This window comes from Saimiri boliviensis, chromosome 4 (assembly GCF_048565385.1).
Source record: "Saimiri boliviensis isolate mSaiBol1 chromosome 4, mSaiBol1.pri, whole genome shotgun sequence".
NCBI classification, from domain to species: domain Eukaryota; kingdom Metazoa; phylum Chordata; class Mammalia; order Primates; family Cebidae; genus Saimiri; species Saimiri boliviensis.
In genome coordinates this window covers 107,545,821-107,565,445 of record NC_133452.1, presented here as the reverse complement: position 1 = coordinate 107,565,445, position 19,625 = coordinate 107,545,821, and the positions used below count along the sequence as shown (strand labels likewise).

Here is a 19,625-nt window from a genome sequence, read left to right as displayed (position 1 = left end):
GGAAAAGATCGCTTCCAGGCACCGTGTAGAACTTTGCAGACTCGGGTCCGCAAGCCAGGCCCGCACAGCTGACCGCGGGGAGGCTCCACCCCAGAAACTATTTCCTTGGCTCCACCTCCGCCGCCACAAGCCCGTTGTCCGCATGCGCACAAGGAGCAGAAGCCGGCCACCTCGTCACGTCGACCTCCCCGCCCCGGAATTTCCAGTTCCGGTTGGTCCCTTTCACGGGAACGCCCCTCTGGCCCGACCAATGTGGAAGCCGTCTCGGGTACTCCGCCCTCCTCACCGGCAGCAAGCGGCTGCATCTCTTGAGAGAAACTCGGCGGGGATGGCGGCTGTGGCTTCGGCTGCCTGCTGGCTGTTCAGGCTCAGGGCGGCAGGGGCTCAGGGGCACTGGCGTCGGCTCTGTGGCGCGGGCCTGGCGCGGGGCTTTCTGCATCCCGCCGCGACTGGCGAGGATGCGGCCCAGAGGCGGCAGGTGGCTCATTTCACTTTCCAGCCGGACCCGGAGCCCCGGGAGTACGGTGAGCCGGGGACTGCCCACCAGGTCTCGCTGCAGCCCGGACTCGAGGCTCGCAGACGCTCGCGAGGGGCAGGGGCCGGCAGGCAGCAATCCTTGCATCCCAGCTTAATCCTGCCTTACCCTCTAGAACCTCCCTGCCCCAGGGTCTAACTGTGATTCACTTCTTGCTCTAATTTTTGTCACTCTTTCGCCCTCGGGACGCAGCCCCCGCTCCTCCCGCACCTTTGAGATGGGTGAGAGGGCATGCTGCTGCCTGGAAGGGCCTGAGGGTGGAGGGGTGGTGCCCAGGGAACGCCTCCCTTCCTTTCTACTCCATCCTTGCTTTCTCAACTCAGGCATTAGGTGTTCCAGCCTGTCCCGGACTGGGCCACTAGCTTTGGTGAGAGAGATATATATATCTATATAGAGATATATCTATCTATCTATATATCTCTATATAGAGATATATCTGTCTATCTATATATCTATCTCGTGAGGATTCAATGTTCATTTTTATCCACAGACACAAGTTACTTTGTCCCTTGGTTTCTTCTTATCTACAGAAAAAAACAAAACAAAAGCATGTATGTCTATATATATATATTTTTTCTGCTGAGACTAAGTAACTGAATTGATTTTCCCAAGGTCACAGAACAGGTTCTTCCTAGAGATGAGAAAGAATCCAGATTTTCCACTTGAGCTTAATACTGAGCTTGTGCCTGCACTATGCTGCCACTTAGCCAAGGAGGTGAAGGTGATGGGAGAAGGAAGCCATAGGAAGGGAGTGTCGCACTCGTAGTGTGACTATTACATGATTTTTACCATTTCTGAAAGTTTCATGTAATGTTCTAAAGATCCAGTGTTTCTCCTCAGAATATCAGGAAATTGTAGGGAAACATGTATTGCTTCCTTGTCTAATAACTTCGCCTGTACATGTTTGAGCTGACATTTTTGGAAGTATGTCTTTCCTTGTGGATAAGAATGAAGATTTATTGAGTGCTTACCAGGGCCAGGCACTGTGTGTATGTTTCATCATCTCATTTAAGGCTTAGGACAACCTTAAAAGTTTAGTAATGTTTTTATTCCTGTTTTGCAGTTAGGTTAATGGAAGTTTTGAGACAGTTTGTCCAAGATTACACGGATAAGTTAGTGGTAGCTCCAGAGCTCCAGCTTTGGAATCTAATTGGTCAGATTCCAGAGTTTCCAGTCTAAACAATGTACTAAATAAAATGTGTGTAGATTTACTAGGAGGGTGTCTCAACAGTAGGTACCATAAAGGTTAATAGTAGGGTTTTTTTTTCCACCACCAAAATGAGCCCTCGATTCTGTCTTCAAAGCAAAGAAATTTTGGCCTAATACTTGAGAAATAGAGTACAGGTTTTCTTAATCCACCTTTCCATAGTTGTAAATTTACTAAAATCTAAGTAAAATGATATCGTGTTTATAAGCTTATTCCTATCATAAAAATAATACAAGCGTATTACAGATAATTTGGATAATGGAGAAAAAGTAAAAAAAAAAAAAAAATCACCACCCACTACTAGTAAATATTGCTAACATTTTGTTGTGTATCCTTTTTTTTTTTTTCTTCATTTTATTTTGGTGTGTATCCTTACAGGTATTTCCTTTCAGTTTAGTGTAGTATTTTCCATACTTTTAGTTTTAATACAAATACAACTTACTTAATCAGAAGCATTTTCCTAGAATGTAGTTTTTATAATGTTCTTGAGAATTTAGAAGAAATGTTTCATGGAGTAAAGATGCTACAATTCTTTTACAAGTTAAAATCTTGACTCTGGAATCTGATTGTTCTAAGTTGGACCTTGTTTTGGCTATCTGTAACTTTGGAGTTATCCTCTGTATGCCTCAGGTTCTTCATATGTAAGGGGTTAAAAATAATAATTACTTCAGAAGGGTGTTATGAGGACTACATTAAACAATATTAGTGATATACGTAACACAGTGTTTGACAACTGAGAATCAAGCATTCACTCAAGTGGAACCTTTAAATAATTGCCATTATGTTTTTGTTGTTACAGTTTTGCAATTTTATAAATAATGCAGATATAAGCATTTCATGTATATGGCTTTTATGTATCTGAGATTATTTCTTTAGGATAGAGTCCTGAATGTTTTGATGCATAGTTCAAATTTATACTTGAGTTTATACCGCATTATATGTATAAGAGTGTGAGAATTGGATGTTAATGCTAAAATCACGTGTGTGCATGTACATACTTGGGTATTTTGTGCTAACTGTACTTTGTTTTACTTTTTATTTGTTTCATTTCCATTGAGGAATATTTTCTTATGTTTTTGTTAACTTGATTTATTTTTACTTAAGAACTAAGTATTAGATGCATTTACATATTTTTAAAAGTATACTCAGTATTTTTCCCATCAATACCAATAACTACCATTATTGCATAGCTGCTCTTTTCCAGGTGTTGTGTTAGACATCAGTTTATAATCCTCACAGTAACCTTGTGAGCTAGATATTATTATGTTCATTTTAAAGATGAGAAAATTGAGGCTCAGAAATGTTAGTACTCGCCCAAGTCTGGTAAGTAGCAAAGCCAGAGTTTGAATCGTGATGTGTTTGACTCCAAAGCCTCCCATACTACTTATATACTAATATTTTGTCTATTAAGAATATTGAAGAAGATACTTTCTGCTTTTCACATGTGCTGCAAATACTTTTGACTCTTTTATGTTGGTTGTTTTGACATATAAAAGGTACTCCTTAAATAGGAGGTAGTCAGATTAGATTCTGAGTAGGTGACACTGGTGCTGCTTTATGCTAGTATGTTTGCTACCTTTATTACACTGTGGTGTTCTCCGAGAACAGTTAATCCTGGCCTTTCCATGCCTCTGATTCTTGGGCATTATATGGATTTGAGCTTGTTTATTCAGTCATTCTATGCATTTTTATTTTCTTCTGGATGCCAGACTCTGCTAGCTGCTAAGGATATGATCGTGGACCTCTTGGAGGGTAATCTGAATCTTCTTTTTGGACGCTTTGTACCTTTGTCTGCCAGGAAACTCAAAGCTTTTATAGTATTTTCATCCAGGGTTGGGCTACCCACAAGAAGGCCATCTGTATACTGGAATATACTACCATTCCTTAGTTGCAGACCCCTCAGATCCCACTCTAAGGCTCAAGCAAAGAGAAGGGGGCTATCCTGAAAACCCTGTGGGAGTACTGTCCAAGTGTATTGTTGTTTTTCTTTGGTATTAGTATTTTCCCATTCAAAGGCAAAAAGGCATTGGGATTCTGGGGCCAGAGAAATGGAAAAGAAAGCATCTTTTAGGTCTAGGACTGAGAACATTTAGCATCCCCTGGCACCTGAACCAGGAGAGTATATGGATCTGCCACAAATGAGTGGATAGAGATAACAGCCTCATTAATTATTCTGAAATCTTGTAGTAGCCAGTATTCCTTAGAAGGCTTTAGAACAGCAAAGGTAGGGGTATTGTAGGGAGAACTTCAGGATCTTAATAGCCCATGTGTGAGTACTACCTCAGCTGTGGATGCTAGGCCTTTCCTTGCTTCCAGCTTAATTGGGTATTGTTTTTGATTGGGAAAATAAATAGCTGGGGATCTTTAAGCTGTATTTTGACTGGCATTGCTGTTTTAGCTTGTCCTGGTTTTCCAGTATACCATGACAGTGGGTTAACCTGTTTATTAATGTGTCTGGGACATTGTCTGTAGTTTTGACTATTAGCAATTTCACCAGATGATGCTTAAATTGTCATATAGTGCCCTTATTTTAACCACATATTAGTACGTTTATCTCTTTTCAACAGGGCGACTAGACAGCTTGGTACTAATAGAAATTCCTGTTGGAAGATTTGTTTCTCAAATTGACAAATGAAAGGAGGAGTAAAGAATCTTATTTATGGCTTTCCTTCTATTCCCATAATGCTTGTGGCTTGGGAGGAAAGTTTTCCAACATAAGCAGCAAGGAAAGAAACTGAATTTGTGTAGAAAAGAAACTGGTGCCCATGACATCCAGTTACCCAGGGCTCCTCAGTAGTAATTATGATTTTCCTGAACAGTGGTGTTGAGGAAGATCCCGGGTCCCTTCAGTCTTCATCTGATTTCTCTTTTTGGACTCCTAGAATTTTACCTAACTGAACCCCTAGGTGGGAGCAGGACCAGTCAGTCTTCCAGTGCCAGGGGTCATAACTGGTGCCCTCACATTTTTGGTAGGGGACTGGCGGGGGCTTACTACGTTTCTTTATCCAATTCTCATTTTTCTTGCATTTGAAGCAAGAGCCTTTGCTGTCTAGATTATCAGAGGCAAGCAAAACCAACCAAATTTCAAGTGGCTGGTATGCTCCATCAATTCCTGCAGGCCTGAAATAGGTAGCCTAGGAATTCCAGATAAATAGAACACATGATGACTTGCTGGAAATTCACAGGAAGCAAAAATAACTATTTACAGAAACAAATAAAAGTCTTCCACTAGAAACTGAAAAACAAACAAAACCCTATGATTTTATATATATGCATATACAAGTAAAACCTGAAAGAAAACAAATGGCAAACAAATGAAAATTAGATGCAAAAACAAACAGGAAACCATCCCTAAATTTTTCCTACTTAGTCCACTCTGGAGGCTACAGTGTTATCCAGAGCCCCCCCAAAATCCACATAATGAATACTTTTTTCCTGATACATAACTCAGTATCCCTAATTCTACCAGTATCAGCATACATACTGTCCAATCAAGAAATTCACTCTAGGCACATGATTGGTAAGCATTCCAGTACCAGTTTGTTTAGTAAAGTTATACTTAAGTCATGTAGACTTGAAAATTGTTTAGACTTACTTAATTTATGAGCGCTCCTTTAATTATAAAACAATTTGGTAGACATGACATATAACAAGTGTATATACAAATAAACACATCTAGACATGGATATACACACGCAAATGAAGATCCAGTAGCTTTTACCCTGGAATTCTAGCCATGAAATAGCAATACAAGCCCACTGGTTTTACTTTGTTTGCCCCAATGGGTAATCCAATGAATGCTGTGAACCAAAATTTTGGGTAAAGCAGTTTCCCTGGTAGTTTGATTTTTAAAGGGCAAACCTCCCCAGACTCCAAACACTGGGACCAAACAGCACCAAAGGAGAACATCACATGCTAACCAGGCCTGATACTACTTAGAACAGCAGTACAAAAGCCTGGATACATGCACCTCCATCCCACTGTCCCATTCAACAGCAAACTCCAGAATTTCAAACAATTCTGGGGGCAAACAGTATTGCAAAAGAATATCAAGTTTACTGAATCCTTATTTCCCATGACTATATCAAACACACAAAAACAATGCCAAGAACACAGTCCAACTGCTGCAGCAACAAATAAGCCCCAAGAATGTCCCAACTGTCTCGTCACCTGCAAGAGAAAATTCCAAGGAGGCCTTTAACTAGACCTCAGAACCTCTGCTGAGGGCGTCCCCTTTGCAGAGGTTCAGGTCTGGAGTTGGATCCCCTGGGGTGTCCCCTTTTGGGGTCAAATCTTAGAGTGTCAGACGTCTCTGACTTTAGTTGGGCATGGATGCTGCTTTGTGTGTTTTCCCCCCAGAGGTGATGGCCTACTATGAACTTTGTTTTGTCCCTGGATAAAGGCCTCAACTTCTAGCATCCTTATAGTTTGATAAGGCCACACTCCCTTGCTTCCTATTCCACTAGATTGATAGCCATGAACTTTAATAATAGGAACCGGAGGCTGAGTGCATTTCTTTTGTCCTTAGCCAGTCAGAGTAGGATAAAGGAGCTCAAAACTCCTAAGGGACATTATTGTTTACCATTACTGGTTAACTCTATAGGATAATTTAGCATAAGAACCCTGTAGGAGAATTTATCATAAGAAAAGAAGGTTTAAGTCACCTAAAATGTGTAAATTCACCCTGTGAGCTGCAACAGCCAATTGTAACACATGTAGGGATCAGGGACTATAGCCGGGGACTAGGCAGCTTGGTACTACTAGAAATTCCTCATAGAATTTCTGATAGGTACTAATAGAAAAGAGTCCTCCCCTTCTCCCTCTTGATATGGGCCGCTATCCCCATTTACCCCTTGGCCTTCAGGTAACACTGGAGAGTGGCCCTGGCCAGTTGCCCACAATTACTAAGGAGCAACTAGGCCACTGAAAGACTGAAAAAGAAAAAAGGCAAAGGACTAAGGCCTCTCATCCGAACTGGGTGGTGGCGGCTTCCACATAGAAAACTCTTGGTTTCACTGGTGAGTGGCTCTGGCCAGAAACCTGCAGTTGCCTCTGTGCTTAGTTAGGCACTGTCTACTGAGGGGCCCGAGTTGGAAAGGGAAAAAGAGAGAGAAAAGCATTCCCCTGTATGGAGCAGAGAGGAAAAGGGAAAGGAGAAGAAAAATAAATCTCCAACTTTGGACTTACCTCCTGGATGGCTTACCAAAATATGTTACTGGTGAAAGATGTCCAGGTTCTTGGTGTTTGAACAAAGAATTGGACAAAAGGCACAAACAAAGCAAGGAAAAAAATGAAGCAATAAAAGCAGAGATTTATTGAAAATGAAAGTATACTCCATAGGTGAGAGCAGACTTGAGCTAGTGGCTCAAGAGTGCAGGTTACAGAATTTCCTGGGATTTGAATATCTTTTAGAGATTTCCCCTGGATTAATGTATGCCCTATGTAAATGAAGTAATGGCCTCCTGGTCAGTCTGATTGGTCACTTTCTGCAACCAATCAGAAGCTGAAGTGAAGTTACAAAGTATACTCCTATGCAAGTGAAGACTTGGCCCATGACCATCCTGAGGGGATCAGTCAGAGGTACTCTGAATGTTTTCATCTGCCACGAAAAGCGGCTGGAGGATTACCAAGGGAGTAGCCTCTGGTCCTTTTGTTACTTGGATGTTGAAAGTTGGGGTTTTCCTTTTGATCTAGTTCTAGGAGGTCAGCATGAATTGGCCTTAGGTTCCCTGCCTCCAGACCTATTCTACCTCAAAGGAAAGAAATGGCGAGCTCTGCAATAGAATATGGTAGTGCTAGATATATATATATTTAAAGACAGGGTCTCACTCTGTTGCCTAGGCTGGAGTGTAGTGGCTCAATCATGGCTCACTGCAGCCTCTACTTCCCAAGCTCAGGTGATCCTCATTTTCAGACTCCAGGGTAGCTGGGACTACAGGCATGCACCAGGATGTGAATTTATCCTGGATGAGCTGCCAATTGCACACATAGGGAAAAGATAGAAAAGAGTCCTCCCCATCCCCCTCCTAGTATGAGCAGCTATCCCCATTCCCCTGTTGGCCTTCAGGTAACACTGGAGAGTGGCCCCGGCCAGTCGCCTGGATAATTTTTTGCGGTTTTTGTAGAGACGGGGTTTCATTATGTTGCCCAGGCTGGTCTTGAACTCCTGGGCTCAAGCAGTCCTCTTGCCTTTGCCCCACAAGTGCTGGGATTATAGATATGAGCCACCATGCCCAGTTAGTACTGCTAGATTTAAGCTATATTTTGGAAGTAATACATTTGGAAGTAGGATTTGATAGGTTGGATGTGAAGGATAAATAAAAGGAAGACATTGAAGATACCTCACTGGTCTGTGGCTTGGGCACCTGGGTAGGGGGTAGTGCTATTTGCTAAGACGGAAAAAACTAGTTTTGGGAGCCAACACGAGAGTTTTGTGCTTGTTGAAAACTCAAGTGGAGAACTGATGACTGTTAGATCTAAAAGTCAGAAGCTCAGAGAAGAGGCCTGGCTGGGTTGGAGATAACCATTTGGGAGTCATCAACATATAAAAGGGTTTTAAAACCACTTAGAGATTGAATAGAGGAGCCAGCTTAAAGGAAGGGAAGCACCATTGTTCCTTGACAGAAGTTACTAGGTGCCTTGAGATTGGGCAAACCAAAGACTCTAGACACAGTCTCTTCAACTTTACACCTTCGTTCCTCTTACTTTTGTTGTCTTTAGTTGATCCTTCCAGCCTTCCCCTGCCAATACCATTTACTTCCTTTCTTATCATGGATGTGTGGCAACACTAGCACCTTAAAATGGCAATTGCATTTATGAGTTTTTCATTTTTTTTTTTTTTTTTTTTTAAGAGATGAGCTTTTGCTGTGTTTCCCAGGCTGAAGTGCAGTGGCTGTTCACAGGCATAATCATATACTACAACCCTGAACTCTCCTGGGCTCAAGCAATCCTCCTGCCCCAGCCTCCTGAGTAGCTGGGACTATAGTCATGCATTACTGTGCCTGGGCCATTTACATTTTAATACAAATATTCTGTCCCTGACATTTGGATTCTCCCTCAATCTTATTTTATGAAGTAGATGTTGACTAACTCATCAGTAGAGTTTAGAATAAGATACCTGGCAAATAGAAAGGGATTCCTGGAGAACAGTGTATCTGGAGGGAAGGTGGAGGTTTTGTTGGGGAAAATAGGTAGTGTTTTATGCATCCTGTTATTTCACAATGTGAATTAGTGCTAGATTGTTTCATTGACATCATTCATTCTTCATGCTTCACCAGGCATATACTGATTGTCACTTGTGTGTTTCTAAGAGGAATATGATGAGAATGGGCTGTAACACACAGGTCTATATCAAGAACTAGGTAGTACTGGGCTGGATGTGGTGGCTCATGCCTGTAATCGCAGCACTTTGGGAGGCCGAGGTGGGCAGATCACGAGGTCAGGAGATCGAGACCATCCTGGCCAACATGGTGAAACCCTGTCTCTACTAAAAATACAAAAAAATTAGCTGGGTGTGGTGGTGCATGCCTGTAGTCCCAGCTACTCAGGTGGCTGAGGCAGGAGAATTGCTTGAACCCAGGATGTGGAGATTGCAGTGAGCTGAGATCGCACCACTGTGCTACAGCCTGGGTGACACTGCAAGGCTCTGTCTCAAAAAAAACACACAAAAAAACGCAGCACCGAGGAAAGCCAGTGCTGAACGTGTTGGTACAACTTTTACTCTCTGCAGATAGTCCCTAATTTTCTGTATCATAACTGTATATTTTTATGTGTTTGGGTCTAAGCTATAAATATACTCACTGACCTTGTGCTCTGCTCTTGGCCTTACTTATTTCTGGAGATTGTTGCGTGGGAACCCATTTGCCCCTTTTCTCAGATGCTCTGTCCCTGTGGGAGGCTTCTTTCTCCCTTCAACGCTGCTGCTGCATACCACATTAAAGACCTACAGTATCAGACTGTTGATGCAATAACACCTCTCATTTGCCTCCCTTCTTCTGCAGTTTGTCATTGAATGTCGCATTGGTAGGTCTTTTTTCTTACATATTCTTTTCTCTTGATGTTATTGGTTAAACATTTTTCTTTTAGTTTTTTTAAACCTTATTGAAACAGTGTTTGCATGTGTTTGTTTATTGATTCATTCGACCAATATTTATTTAGTATTTATTACATGTGAGGCCCTGTCGTGAGCACTGAAGGCACAGCTCTGATCAAAGGCATTTAAGAATACCAATCCTCTTGTAGCTTCTGTTCTGTTGTTGTCTTTACATTCTGCCTACAGTTCACCTCATTTTTTCAGCAATCCCAATGACCTGCATATTCAAGATTCTTTACTTAGTACAATTTCAAGTAAACAGCTCAATACCAGCCATAGGCAACCATTAACTCACATCCTTTTAACAGTAGGCAACTATTAACTCGCAGCCTTGATTTAGGAGAAATTGTGCTGCTGTATTTTGCTGTTGTTTGTTTTGCTATATCGTTTTATCTTGAAAAAGAATTACCAGTCTGATTTAAAATGTAGTAGCTGTTTATTAATACTGGTGATTGCATAATTTGGTAGCTGTATTTAATAAATTTTGGTGATGTATATAATATTTTTTAACAGTCTTACCAGTAGTACAGCTTTGGTTAGCACTTGCTATAAGTAGGTTTATCTTGCTTTGGCAGATAAAGCATAGTCTATCAATGGTCTTTGGTGTATGCTCTAGGAGAATAAATAATTCTAGGGAAAATACACATTTTAAAAGTTCTTACCTGTGAATAACTTGTGATATCTTCTTGCCTCATCCATAAATCATGCTGTATCCTTAAAAAATAATTGAAAAGTAAATGTTGCTGTATTAAAATTTGTTATTTAAAAATTAGAAAAGTATCTGGTAGAATAGCAATTAATCCAAAACCCTATAATTTTGAATCTATTTGAAAAAAGTATTCGGAGTGAAAGTTTAGGTATTCACATGGAAATAATTACCTTTAAATACACTTACTGGTAAATTATTTTATACAAGATGAGTAGATTCTTTGTGGTTGTCAAGCAATAATTTACATGTTTATTTTGTATGATTTTTATTATTAAAGTCTTTGCTTCCTTCCTACTAATAACTTGCTGAGCATCAGTGCAATAAGATATCATGTCATTCCGTATTAATCTGAATGTTCAGCAGACTTGAAATAAATAGCAACTTAGATATTTAGATATTTTTATTCTGACTTGGTTCCTAGCTATGGAAATCCTCATAGACAAGTAAAGATCTTACTTTATGAAATGTATGCAATAGGAGAGTCAGTGGGAATGTCACTATGATTGGGAAAAATGTTTACCCAAAACAATTATCTTCTGAGGCTGGGCACCAATAAATACTTAAAGAATATTTATGAAATGGAGAAGGATTTAAGGAAAGTACAGACATAACTCGGAGATATTGTGGGTTTGATTTCAGACCACTGCAATAAAATGAATATTGCAATTTGGTGAATATTACAGTAAAGTGAGTCACACAATATTTTTTGGTTTCCCAGTGCATATAAACATTTTGTTCACACTGTACTGTAGTAAGTGTGCAATAGCATTATGTCTAAAAGATCAATGTACATACCATAATTAAGAAATATTTTATTGCTAAAAATTGCTAACAATCATCTGAACCTTTGGCAAGTCATAATGTTTTGCTGGTGGAGGGCCTTGCCTTGATGTTGATAGCCACTGACTGATCAGGGTAGTGGTTGTTGAAGGTTGTGGTAGCTGTGACAACATCTTTTCAAAAAAAAAAAAAAAGACAACAATGAAGTTTGCTGCATTGATAGACTCTGCCTTTCATGACAGATTTCTCTGTAGGATGTGATGCTGTTTGATAGCATTTTACCACAGTAGAACTTTTTTCGGAATTGGAATCAGTTCTCCCAAACCCTGCCACTTCTGTATCAACTAAGTTTATGTAATATTCTAAGTCTTTTGTTGTCATTTCAACAGTGTTCATGGCATCTTCATCAGCTATAGATTCCATCTCAAGAATCCACTTTCTTTGGATTTATAGAAAGCAGTAGATTCCATCTCAAGAATTCACTTGCTTTGAATTCTTCAGGTTGCATCCATAAAGAGCAACTCCTCATCCATTAAAGTTTTATCATGAGATTGTAGCAATTAAGTCACATCTTCAGGCTGCACTTCTAGTTCTTTTGCTATTTCTACCATGTCTGCAGTTACATTCTCCTCTGAAGTTTTGAACTCTTCAAAGTCATCCATGAGGCTGAGCACAATGGCTCATGCCTGTAATCCTACCACTTTGGGAGGCCAAGGCTGGCAGATCATCGAGCTCAGGAGTTTGAGACCAGCCTGGGCAACATAGTGAGACCTGGTCTCTACTAAAAATAAAAATAAAATAAAATAAAATAAATAGCAAGCATGGTAGTGCACGCTTGTAATCCCTGGGGTGGCTGCGGCATGAGAATTGGTTGAATCTGGGAGGTGGAGGTTGAAAAAATAAATAAAAATAAATAAGTAAAGTCATCCATGAGAGTTGGAATCAATTTATTTCAAACTCCTATAAATGCTGACTTCCTTTTTACTGTTTTTTGAGATAGAGTCTCAATCTATCACCCAGGCTAGAGTGCAGTGGTGTGATCTTGGCTCACCGTAACCTCCACCTCCTGGGTTTAAATGATTCTTGTGCCTTAGCCTCCTGAGTAGCAGGGTTTACAGGTGTGCACCACCATACCCAGATAATTTTTTTGTACTTTTGGTAGAGGATGGGATTTCACCATGTTGGCTAGACTGGTTTCGAACTCCTGGCCTCAAGTGATCCATTCTACTTGTCTTCACAAAGCTCTGGGATTATAAATATGAGCCACCACACCTGGCCAGTGTTGACATTTTGACATTTCATGGGTCATGAACATTCTAAATAGCATCTAGAATAGTTAGTCCTTTCCAGAAGATTTTCAGTTTACTTTGCCCAGATCCATCAGAGGAGTCATTATTCATGGCAAATATAGCTTTATAAAATGTATTTCTTAAATAATAGGAGTTGAAAGTAGAAATTACTCCTTGATCTGCGAGCCACAGAAATGATGATTAGCAGGCATGAAGTCAATGTTGTTAATCTTATACATGTCTGTCAGAGCTCTTGGGTGACCAGATGCATTGTCAATGAGCAGTAATATTTTGAAAGGAATCTTTTTTTCTGAGCAGTAGGTTTCAATAGTCAACTTAAAATATTCAGGAAATCCTGATGTAAATGTGCTGTCATTCAGGCTTTGTTGTTTTCATTGAAAGAGAGCAAGCAGAGTGGATTTAGCATAATTCTCAAGGGTGCTAGGATTTTCAGAATAGTAAATGAACATTGGCTTCAACTTCAAATCACCAGCTGCATGAGCCCCTCACAAAGGGAGTCCACGTGTCCTTTGAAGCCAGACATTGACTTCTTCTCTTTAGCTGTGAAAATCCTAAGATAGCATCTTCCAATAGAAAGCTGTTTTGTCTCTGTTAAAAATCTGTTGTTTAGTATAACCACCTTCATTAATGATCTTAGTGAGATCTGGATAAGTGGCTGCAGCTTCTCCATCAGCACTTTATACTTCAATTTGCAGTTTTATGTACTGTGGTGGCTTCTTTTCTTAAACCTCATGAACCAAGTTCTGCTAGCTTTAGATTTTTCTTCTGCAGCTTCCTCACCTCTGTCAGCTTTCATAGCATTGAGAAGAGTTAGGGCCTTGCTCTAGATTAGGCTTTGGTTTAAGGGAGTATTGTGTCTGATTTGATTTTCTATCCAGACCACTAAAATTTTCTTCATATCAGCAATAAGGCTATTTTGCTTTCTTATCATTTCTGTGTTCACTGAAGTAACACTTTAAATTTTCTTCAATAACTTTTCCTTTGCATTCACAACTAGGCTGTTTGGTGCAAGAAGCCTAGCTTTCAGATTCTCTGGACTTTCATCATGCCTTCCGTGCTAAGCTTAGTCATTTTTAACTTATAAAGTGTGAGATATGCAGCTCTTTCTTTTACTTGAAAACTTAGAGGTCACCGTAGAATTCTTGATTGGCCTAATTTTTATATTATTATGTCTCAAGGAATAGACTGAGGAAAGGGAGAGAGAAAGGGGAATGACTGGTCAGTGGATCAGTGAGAACACATATAACATTTATTGAGGTTACTAATGTAATTGTCTTGGGGTGCCATGGCAGAATGTCAGAAGGCTGTGGTACCCCAAGGTAATGATTCCAGTATTCTCAAGGATTATTGATCACAGATCATGATAACAGATGTAATAGTAATGCAAAAGTTCGAAATTTTGTAATTACCAAAATGTGAAGGCACAAAGTGAGCACATACTGTTAGAAAAACGATGCTGATAGACTTGCTTGATACAGGGTTGCTACAAACTTTCAATTTGTAAAAATTGCAATATCTGTGGAGCAAAATAAAGTGAAGCACAATAAGATAAGATATGCCTGTATCTATTAAGTGGCATAGCCTTAGTCATGTGGTATAATTAGACCTGTGGTATAATTATATATCTTTTGCCATAGGTGATATAAAATAATTTTTGAATAAATTCCTATTGTTTCCACCAAATAGAAGAGTAGAAACAGGCTCTGATTGTGGGCACAGAGGACAGAGGACATACCTGACTGGGGATTGCCAAAACCTGAAGCCTGGGCATCCAGTACTGTTGAAAGGATCAGGGAGACATTAGATGCCAGAGCAGGTAGAACATCAGAAGGCCGGGGTATTGGTGGATAACAGGAAGAAAGATGTCATATTTCAGAATCTGCTGTGGAGCAATGCCTGGCTAGGGAAGAATATAGGTCTCCAGGAAAAGGACGAGTGACCAGTGTCCTATGGTCAGACAGCTGAAGGCAGTAGCAGTAGCTGTTATGACCCACACTGAGAGTTACATCTTGACTGTTGGGACATACTAGGCTACTGAATAGCATGGAGGTTAGGTGGGACAGTGATCAGGGTAAGCAGTAGGTATTTAAAAGATTTGTTATCAGCATGCTGTGGGTTAAGGCAACCACCAGTGTATAGATCAGGCACTAGGGTGAAGAGTCGGCTTCTGGATTTGAGGAGATTTAGGCTGAAGCTTTTCTGTGCTCTGAGTTGTACTTTTGCAGAGGAGTTGACCTAAAGTTCTGTGATGACTGTGGGCACTGGGTGGCACCTAGGCTTGAATCAAAGCTCCAGTGTAATGATGTTTTTGAATTCCAACATTTGTAACTTTATCAAATGAAGCTTTTCTATACCATTCAGAAGAGTACCAAGATCAAGACGGAAGGACATGGACAGAGTCCAGAATCTAAAAATAAATAGCTAATATTTGTTTAGCACTCACTGCATCAGGTACTGTTCTGAGTGTATTACATTTAGTGCTTCATTTATTCCTTCAAAAAAATCCATTTAAGGGATGGGCACTGGCTCGCAGATAATCTATTTAAATAATAAGATAATAAGAAGGACTAAATATGATGTGGTTAGGCATAAGAATATGGTATTTTCCAAACTCCGGCAGTTCTGGGTACTAAAGTTTATCTTTAGCTTTCCTTATTGTTTTATGGTCCATGACGATTTGCTTTTGAAAACATATTTAGCACAAGCCACTGGTCATGTGTATTCCTTATGACTTGATTTCTGACACCTGTCTGTGGTGTCTTCCCAGACCACTCACTTTGACTGGTCCTCTTTTTTGACTTTCCATAGGTCTTACTGTCTATACACATTAAGTCACTTGGTTATATTCTTTCTTCCTTTTTTATATTATTACAAAAAATTATTTAATGTAAGTAAATTTTGCCCCATTAACAAGCTTCTCCAGGTCTGTATTGCTTTTCTATCTTATAATAATTCAGCAATTTGCATAATGCCTTTCTTTGTATGTTGATTTTAGTCAAGTTGTAATCAACTGTTAAGAAACTGGTTGTTTTTACATATTTTACAATGTATGCATTTTTTATTTTTTATTTTTACAGGACAAACTCAGAAAATGAATCTTTTCCAGTCAATAACAAGTGCCTTGGATAACTCACTGGCCAAAGATCCTACTGCAGGTAACCCTGATTTGTGCTTGAATTGTTGTAGCTGTGTTAATTCCAGAACTGAAGATTTGTTTGAAATATTTTTGTGGAGCTCAATGGTTAACATTGAATCTACTTGAAATTTTCAAAGTCCTGCACAAATGATTAGGGCTAAATAATCAAATTGCAACATTAGTCCATTATTACAGTTAGTTCTCATATATATCTAACACCAAATCAGCTTCCTCTTACAGTATGTGTGTCCTGATACTATATTCGTAACTTCTGGATTAAAACCTACTATGTACTCCTGGTTCTCTGGCAGATAGAAAAAACAAAATAACTTTTGATTCAGCCATTTATTTCTAAAATGAAGACTTGATTTTATGCTTCCCTTTGGGATACATTGTCATTCAAATTTTATTTTGGAAAAAATTATAATATTTATGTATAATTTTATAAGTAACTTAATCACCATATTACATTATTGATACAAAACCAATTGTTCTTCCACTGTATGTTTTCTAAATTTGATTGGCTTTACTTTTATTTGAAGTAAGTATATGTATATGTACACACATATATTGTATAAATATATGTACACATATATACATACATTGTATAAATATATATGTGTGTGTACATATACATATATTTAACATGTATCTATTTCTGTATATACAGTATATAAATGTGTGTATGTACGTTTACTACACATTGGGCTTTCACTTGAGAATCTGTAGTTTTAAGGTTAAATGAAAAACAGGTTATTTTTTAGGGAGAAGTGAGAGCTGGACTGAAGAATGATTAGATCTTGATTTGTTCTGAATGCCACCTGAGAATGATTGAACTAGATGAGTAAATTCAAACATAGAGAAGGGTGAGTTTTTTCTTGAAGTTCAAAAAGCTGGTTAGGTGCATTCTGAGACTAGCATTCAGCTCTGTGAATACTCTCTATTTTAAAACTCATGCCAGTTTCCACTCACACCATTCTTTGCCTTGCTCACTGTGTTCCATCATGCTTGCCTCCTTTCTGCTTCACACACTAAATCCCTTTCCTGTTTGTGACTGTTCCCTCAGCTTAGAATGTTCTGATGGCTGCCTTACTATATACTATGTCTCAGGAAAAACCACTGGCCTGGAAGTCTGGAGCATCAGTTCTGCCTCTAGCTTTCTGAGTTGGTCAGTCACTTTACTATTTCTGTGGTCTCATTTTCTTCATGGATAAAACAAATAAGATTCTAGATTAGTGGTTCCTTCTCAACTGGGGTGATCTTAGTCCCTACTCCCACAACTGTCTATGTTTAACAATGTAAGCAAAGGCACTTTTGGTTGTCTCAACTGTGTGTGTGTGTGTGTGTGTGTGTGTGTGTGTGTGTGTGTGAACTGTCATCCAGTGGGTAGAGACCAGGGAGGCTGCTATATATCTACAGTGCATAGGACAGGCCCTCACAACAAAAGAATCGTCTAGTCTGAAATGTCAATAATGTAGAAGTTGAGAAACCTCGATCTGTATCTACGGTTCTTTTCTCTTTCATGATTTAAAATGTAAACATTTAAATTACTTATTTCTCATTGTTAGCATTATTTAGGGATTATTAAATAAAATATATTATTTAAATAATGTTTTTCAGTAATATTTGGTGAAGATGTTGCCTTTGGTGGAGTCTTTAGATGCACTGTTGGCTTGCGAGACAAATATGGTAAGTAAATATCTATCTGAATAGTATTCTGATAGAAATTTTACTAAAAGATCTTAAAAATACAAAATATACCTACTAAATTTTTTGTTATATTCTCATTATATGAATGAATTCCTTTTCATTTCCAGTGCCACTTGCAGAATCCTTTGGCTTAGATTTCCTCAAATGTCTTCTAGTATCCCTCTGATCTAGTTCATATTACAAATATAGTGTAATTGATTCCAAAATAATCATCATTAAATGTACTGTTTATTGTTTCATTCTTCTGTTCAAGAACCTTTGGTGTTTTACTGCTGCCTGCCTCAGCCAATTGCAATCCCATTACTTCTAGTTCAAGATTCTGCCTCTTGGTTGTCTATTAGCAAATTTTACCTTTTCAAGAAAAGAGACAGAGGGAGAGTGGTTTACTTTTTAAAGAACTGGCTCATGTGATTGTGGGGCTGTCAAGTCCATAGGGCAGCCTGGCTGGTTTGAAACTTAGGCAGGGTTTCTGTTTTAGTCTTGAGGCTGAATTTCTTTTTGCTTGGGAAACTGAACTCTTTTAAGGCCGTAAATTGATTGCATGAGGCCTACCCACATTATATAAGGTAATCTGCTTTATTCAAAACTTACTGATTTAAAGGCTAATAACATCTAAAAAATACCTTCACAGCAGTTTCCACATCTGTGTTTGACCAAATATTAATAACTGGGTGCCATAGCCCGGTCATGTTGACATACAATGAACCATTACATTATCCTTCTTATCTATTTTATCCCAGCTGATTTCTTTTAATTGGCATGTGATTGATTTCTCTCTATTGCTTTTATTAACTTCATTTGACTCAGTTAAAATCATCAGAGTGCATTTTGGCCCATCTTTGGATTTCCACTCTTCCGACTTGCTGTGTAAGGGGTGTGTTTTGACCTCTTACTGTAAGGGATGCCTTTGAGGTGCTTTTGACACTTTATTTTTTCTCTTAGTCTTATCTGATTTAGAATTCAGCAGAGCAGTGCTGGTGAGGGCTGGGAGGAGCTGACATCTCCCTCTCTCCTTTCCTTTGCCATTGCTCTATGTTGCTTGTGTGTTCATACAGGGCGAGAGGAGTGAGGGTCTTTAAGATTTCTTTAAAAATTGTCTCTCTTTCTCTTCTGCTGTTTATGAGGTTATGCTGTACTTAAGTACAAGAACCCCATACATGTTCCATGTCATTTATTGGGAACTTCCAGCATAGTCTTGTGTCTTCCATTTATAGCAGGTTGAGTTTCTGGGTCCAGTCCCTCTGCTTTCTTCTACTTCTGATACCTGCTTAGAGCTTGAGGTAGTTGGGCAAAAGATAATTTTTCCTGATCATTTAGACTCCTGTTACAAACTTTTAGATCTTTAAAAAACAGTTAAAAATCTTTACACATGGCCGGGTGCGGTGGCTCATGCCTGTAATCCCAGCACTTTGGGAGGCTGAGGCGGGTGGATCATGAGGTCAGGAGATCGAGACCATCCTGGTCAACACGGTGAAACCCCGCCTCTACTAAAAATACAAAAAATTAGCTGGGCATGGTGGCGTGTGCCTGTAATCCCAGCTACTCAGGAGGCTGAGGCAGGAGAATTGCTTGAACCCGGGAGGCGGAGGTTGCGGTGAGCCGAGATCGCGCCATTGCACTCCAGCCTGGGTAACAAGAGCAAAACTTCGTCTCAAAAAAAAAAAAAAAATAAATAAATCTTTACACATTTGATTCAAAAGTAATGCATGCATATACATTGTAGACAACTTGGAGAATATGGAAAAGCATAAAGAAAATAAAAATTGCTCATATTTTCAGAGATAACTTGGAGATAACCACTGTACATATCTTGGAATATATACTTCTAGACTACATTTGAATATGTTTGTATATATTAGCTGACATTTCAAACAGAATTATACGTCTGTAACTGAGTCTTTTTTGTTTTTTTTTTGAGACGGAGTTTCACTCTTGTTACCCAGGCTGGAGTACAATGGCGCGATCTCGGCTCACCGCAACCTCTGCCTCCTGGGTTCAGGCAATTCTCCTGTCTCAGCCTCCTGAGTAGCTGGGATTACAGGCACGCGCCACCATGCCCAGCTAATTTTTTGTATTTTTAGTAGAAACGGGGTTTCACCATGTTGACCAGGATGGTCTCGATCTCTTGACCTCGTGATTCACCCGC

The 19,625-nt window shown here is 39.4% G+C and overlaps 1 protein-coding gene across 4 annotated transcripts in view; it reads left to right on the top strand.

The window, feature by feature from the left end:
- The first annotated feature begins 245 nt into the window (after positions 1 to 245).
- The window catches only part of BCKDHB (branched chain keto acid dehydrogenase E1 subunit beta), a 250,309-nt gene continuing 230,929 nt past the window's right edge, over positions 246 to 19,625 (top strand). For all 4 annotated transcript variants that reach the window (XR_012517288.1, XR_012517289.1, XM_074398023.1 and 1 more), the window contains exons 1-3: positions 246 to 524; positions 15,711 to 15,788; positions 17,390 to 17,458. Coding sequence is in view for 2 of the 4 variants with exons in the window: in XM_074398023.1 (XP_074254124.1) it covers positions 251 to 524; positions 15,711 to 15,788; positions 17,390 to 17,458 (421 nt within the window). In the remaining 2 variants the exon portion in view is untranslated. The remainder of the gene's footprint in view (positions 525 to 15,710; positions 15,789 to 17,389; positions 17,459 to 19,625) is intronic.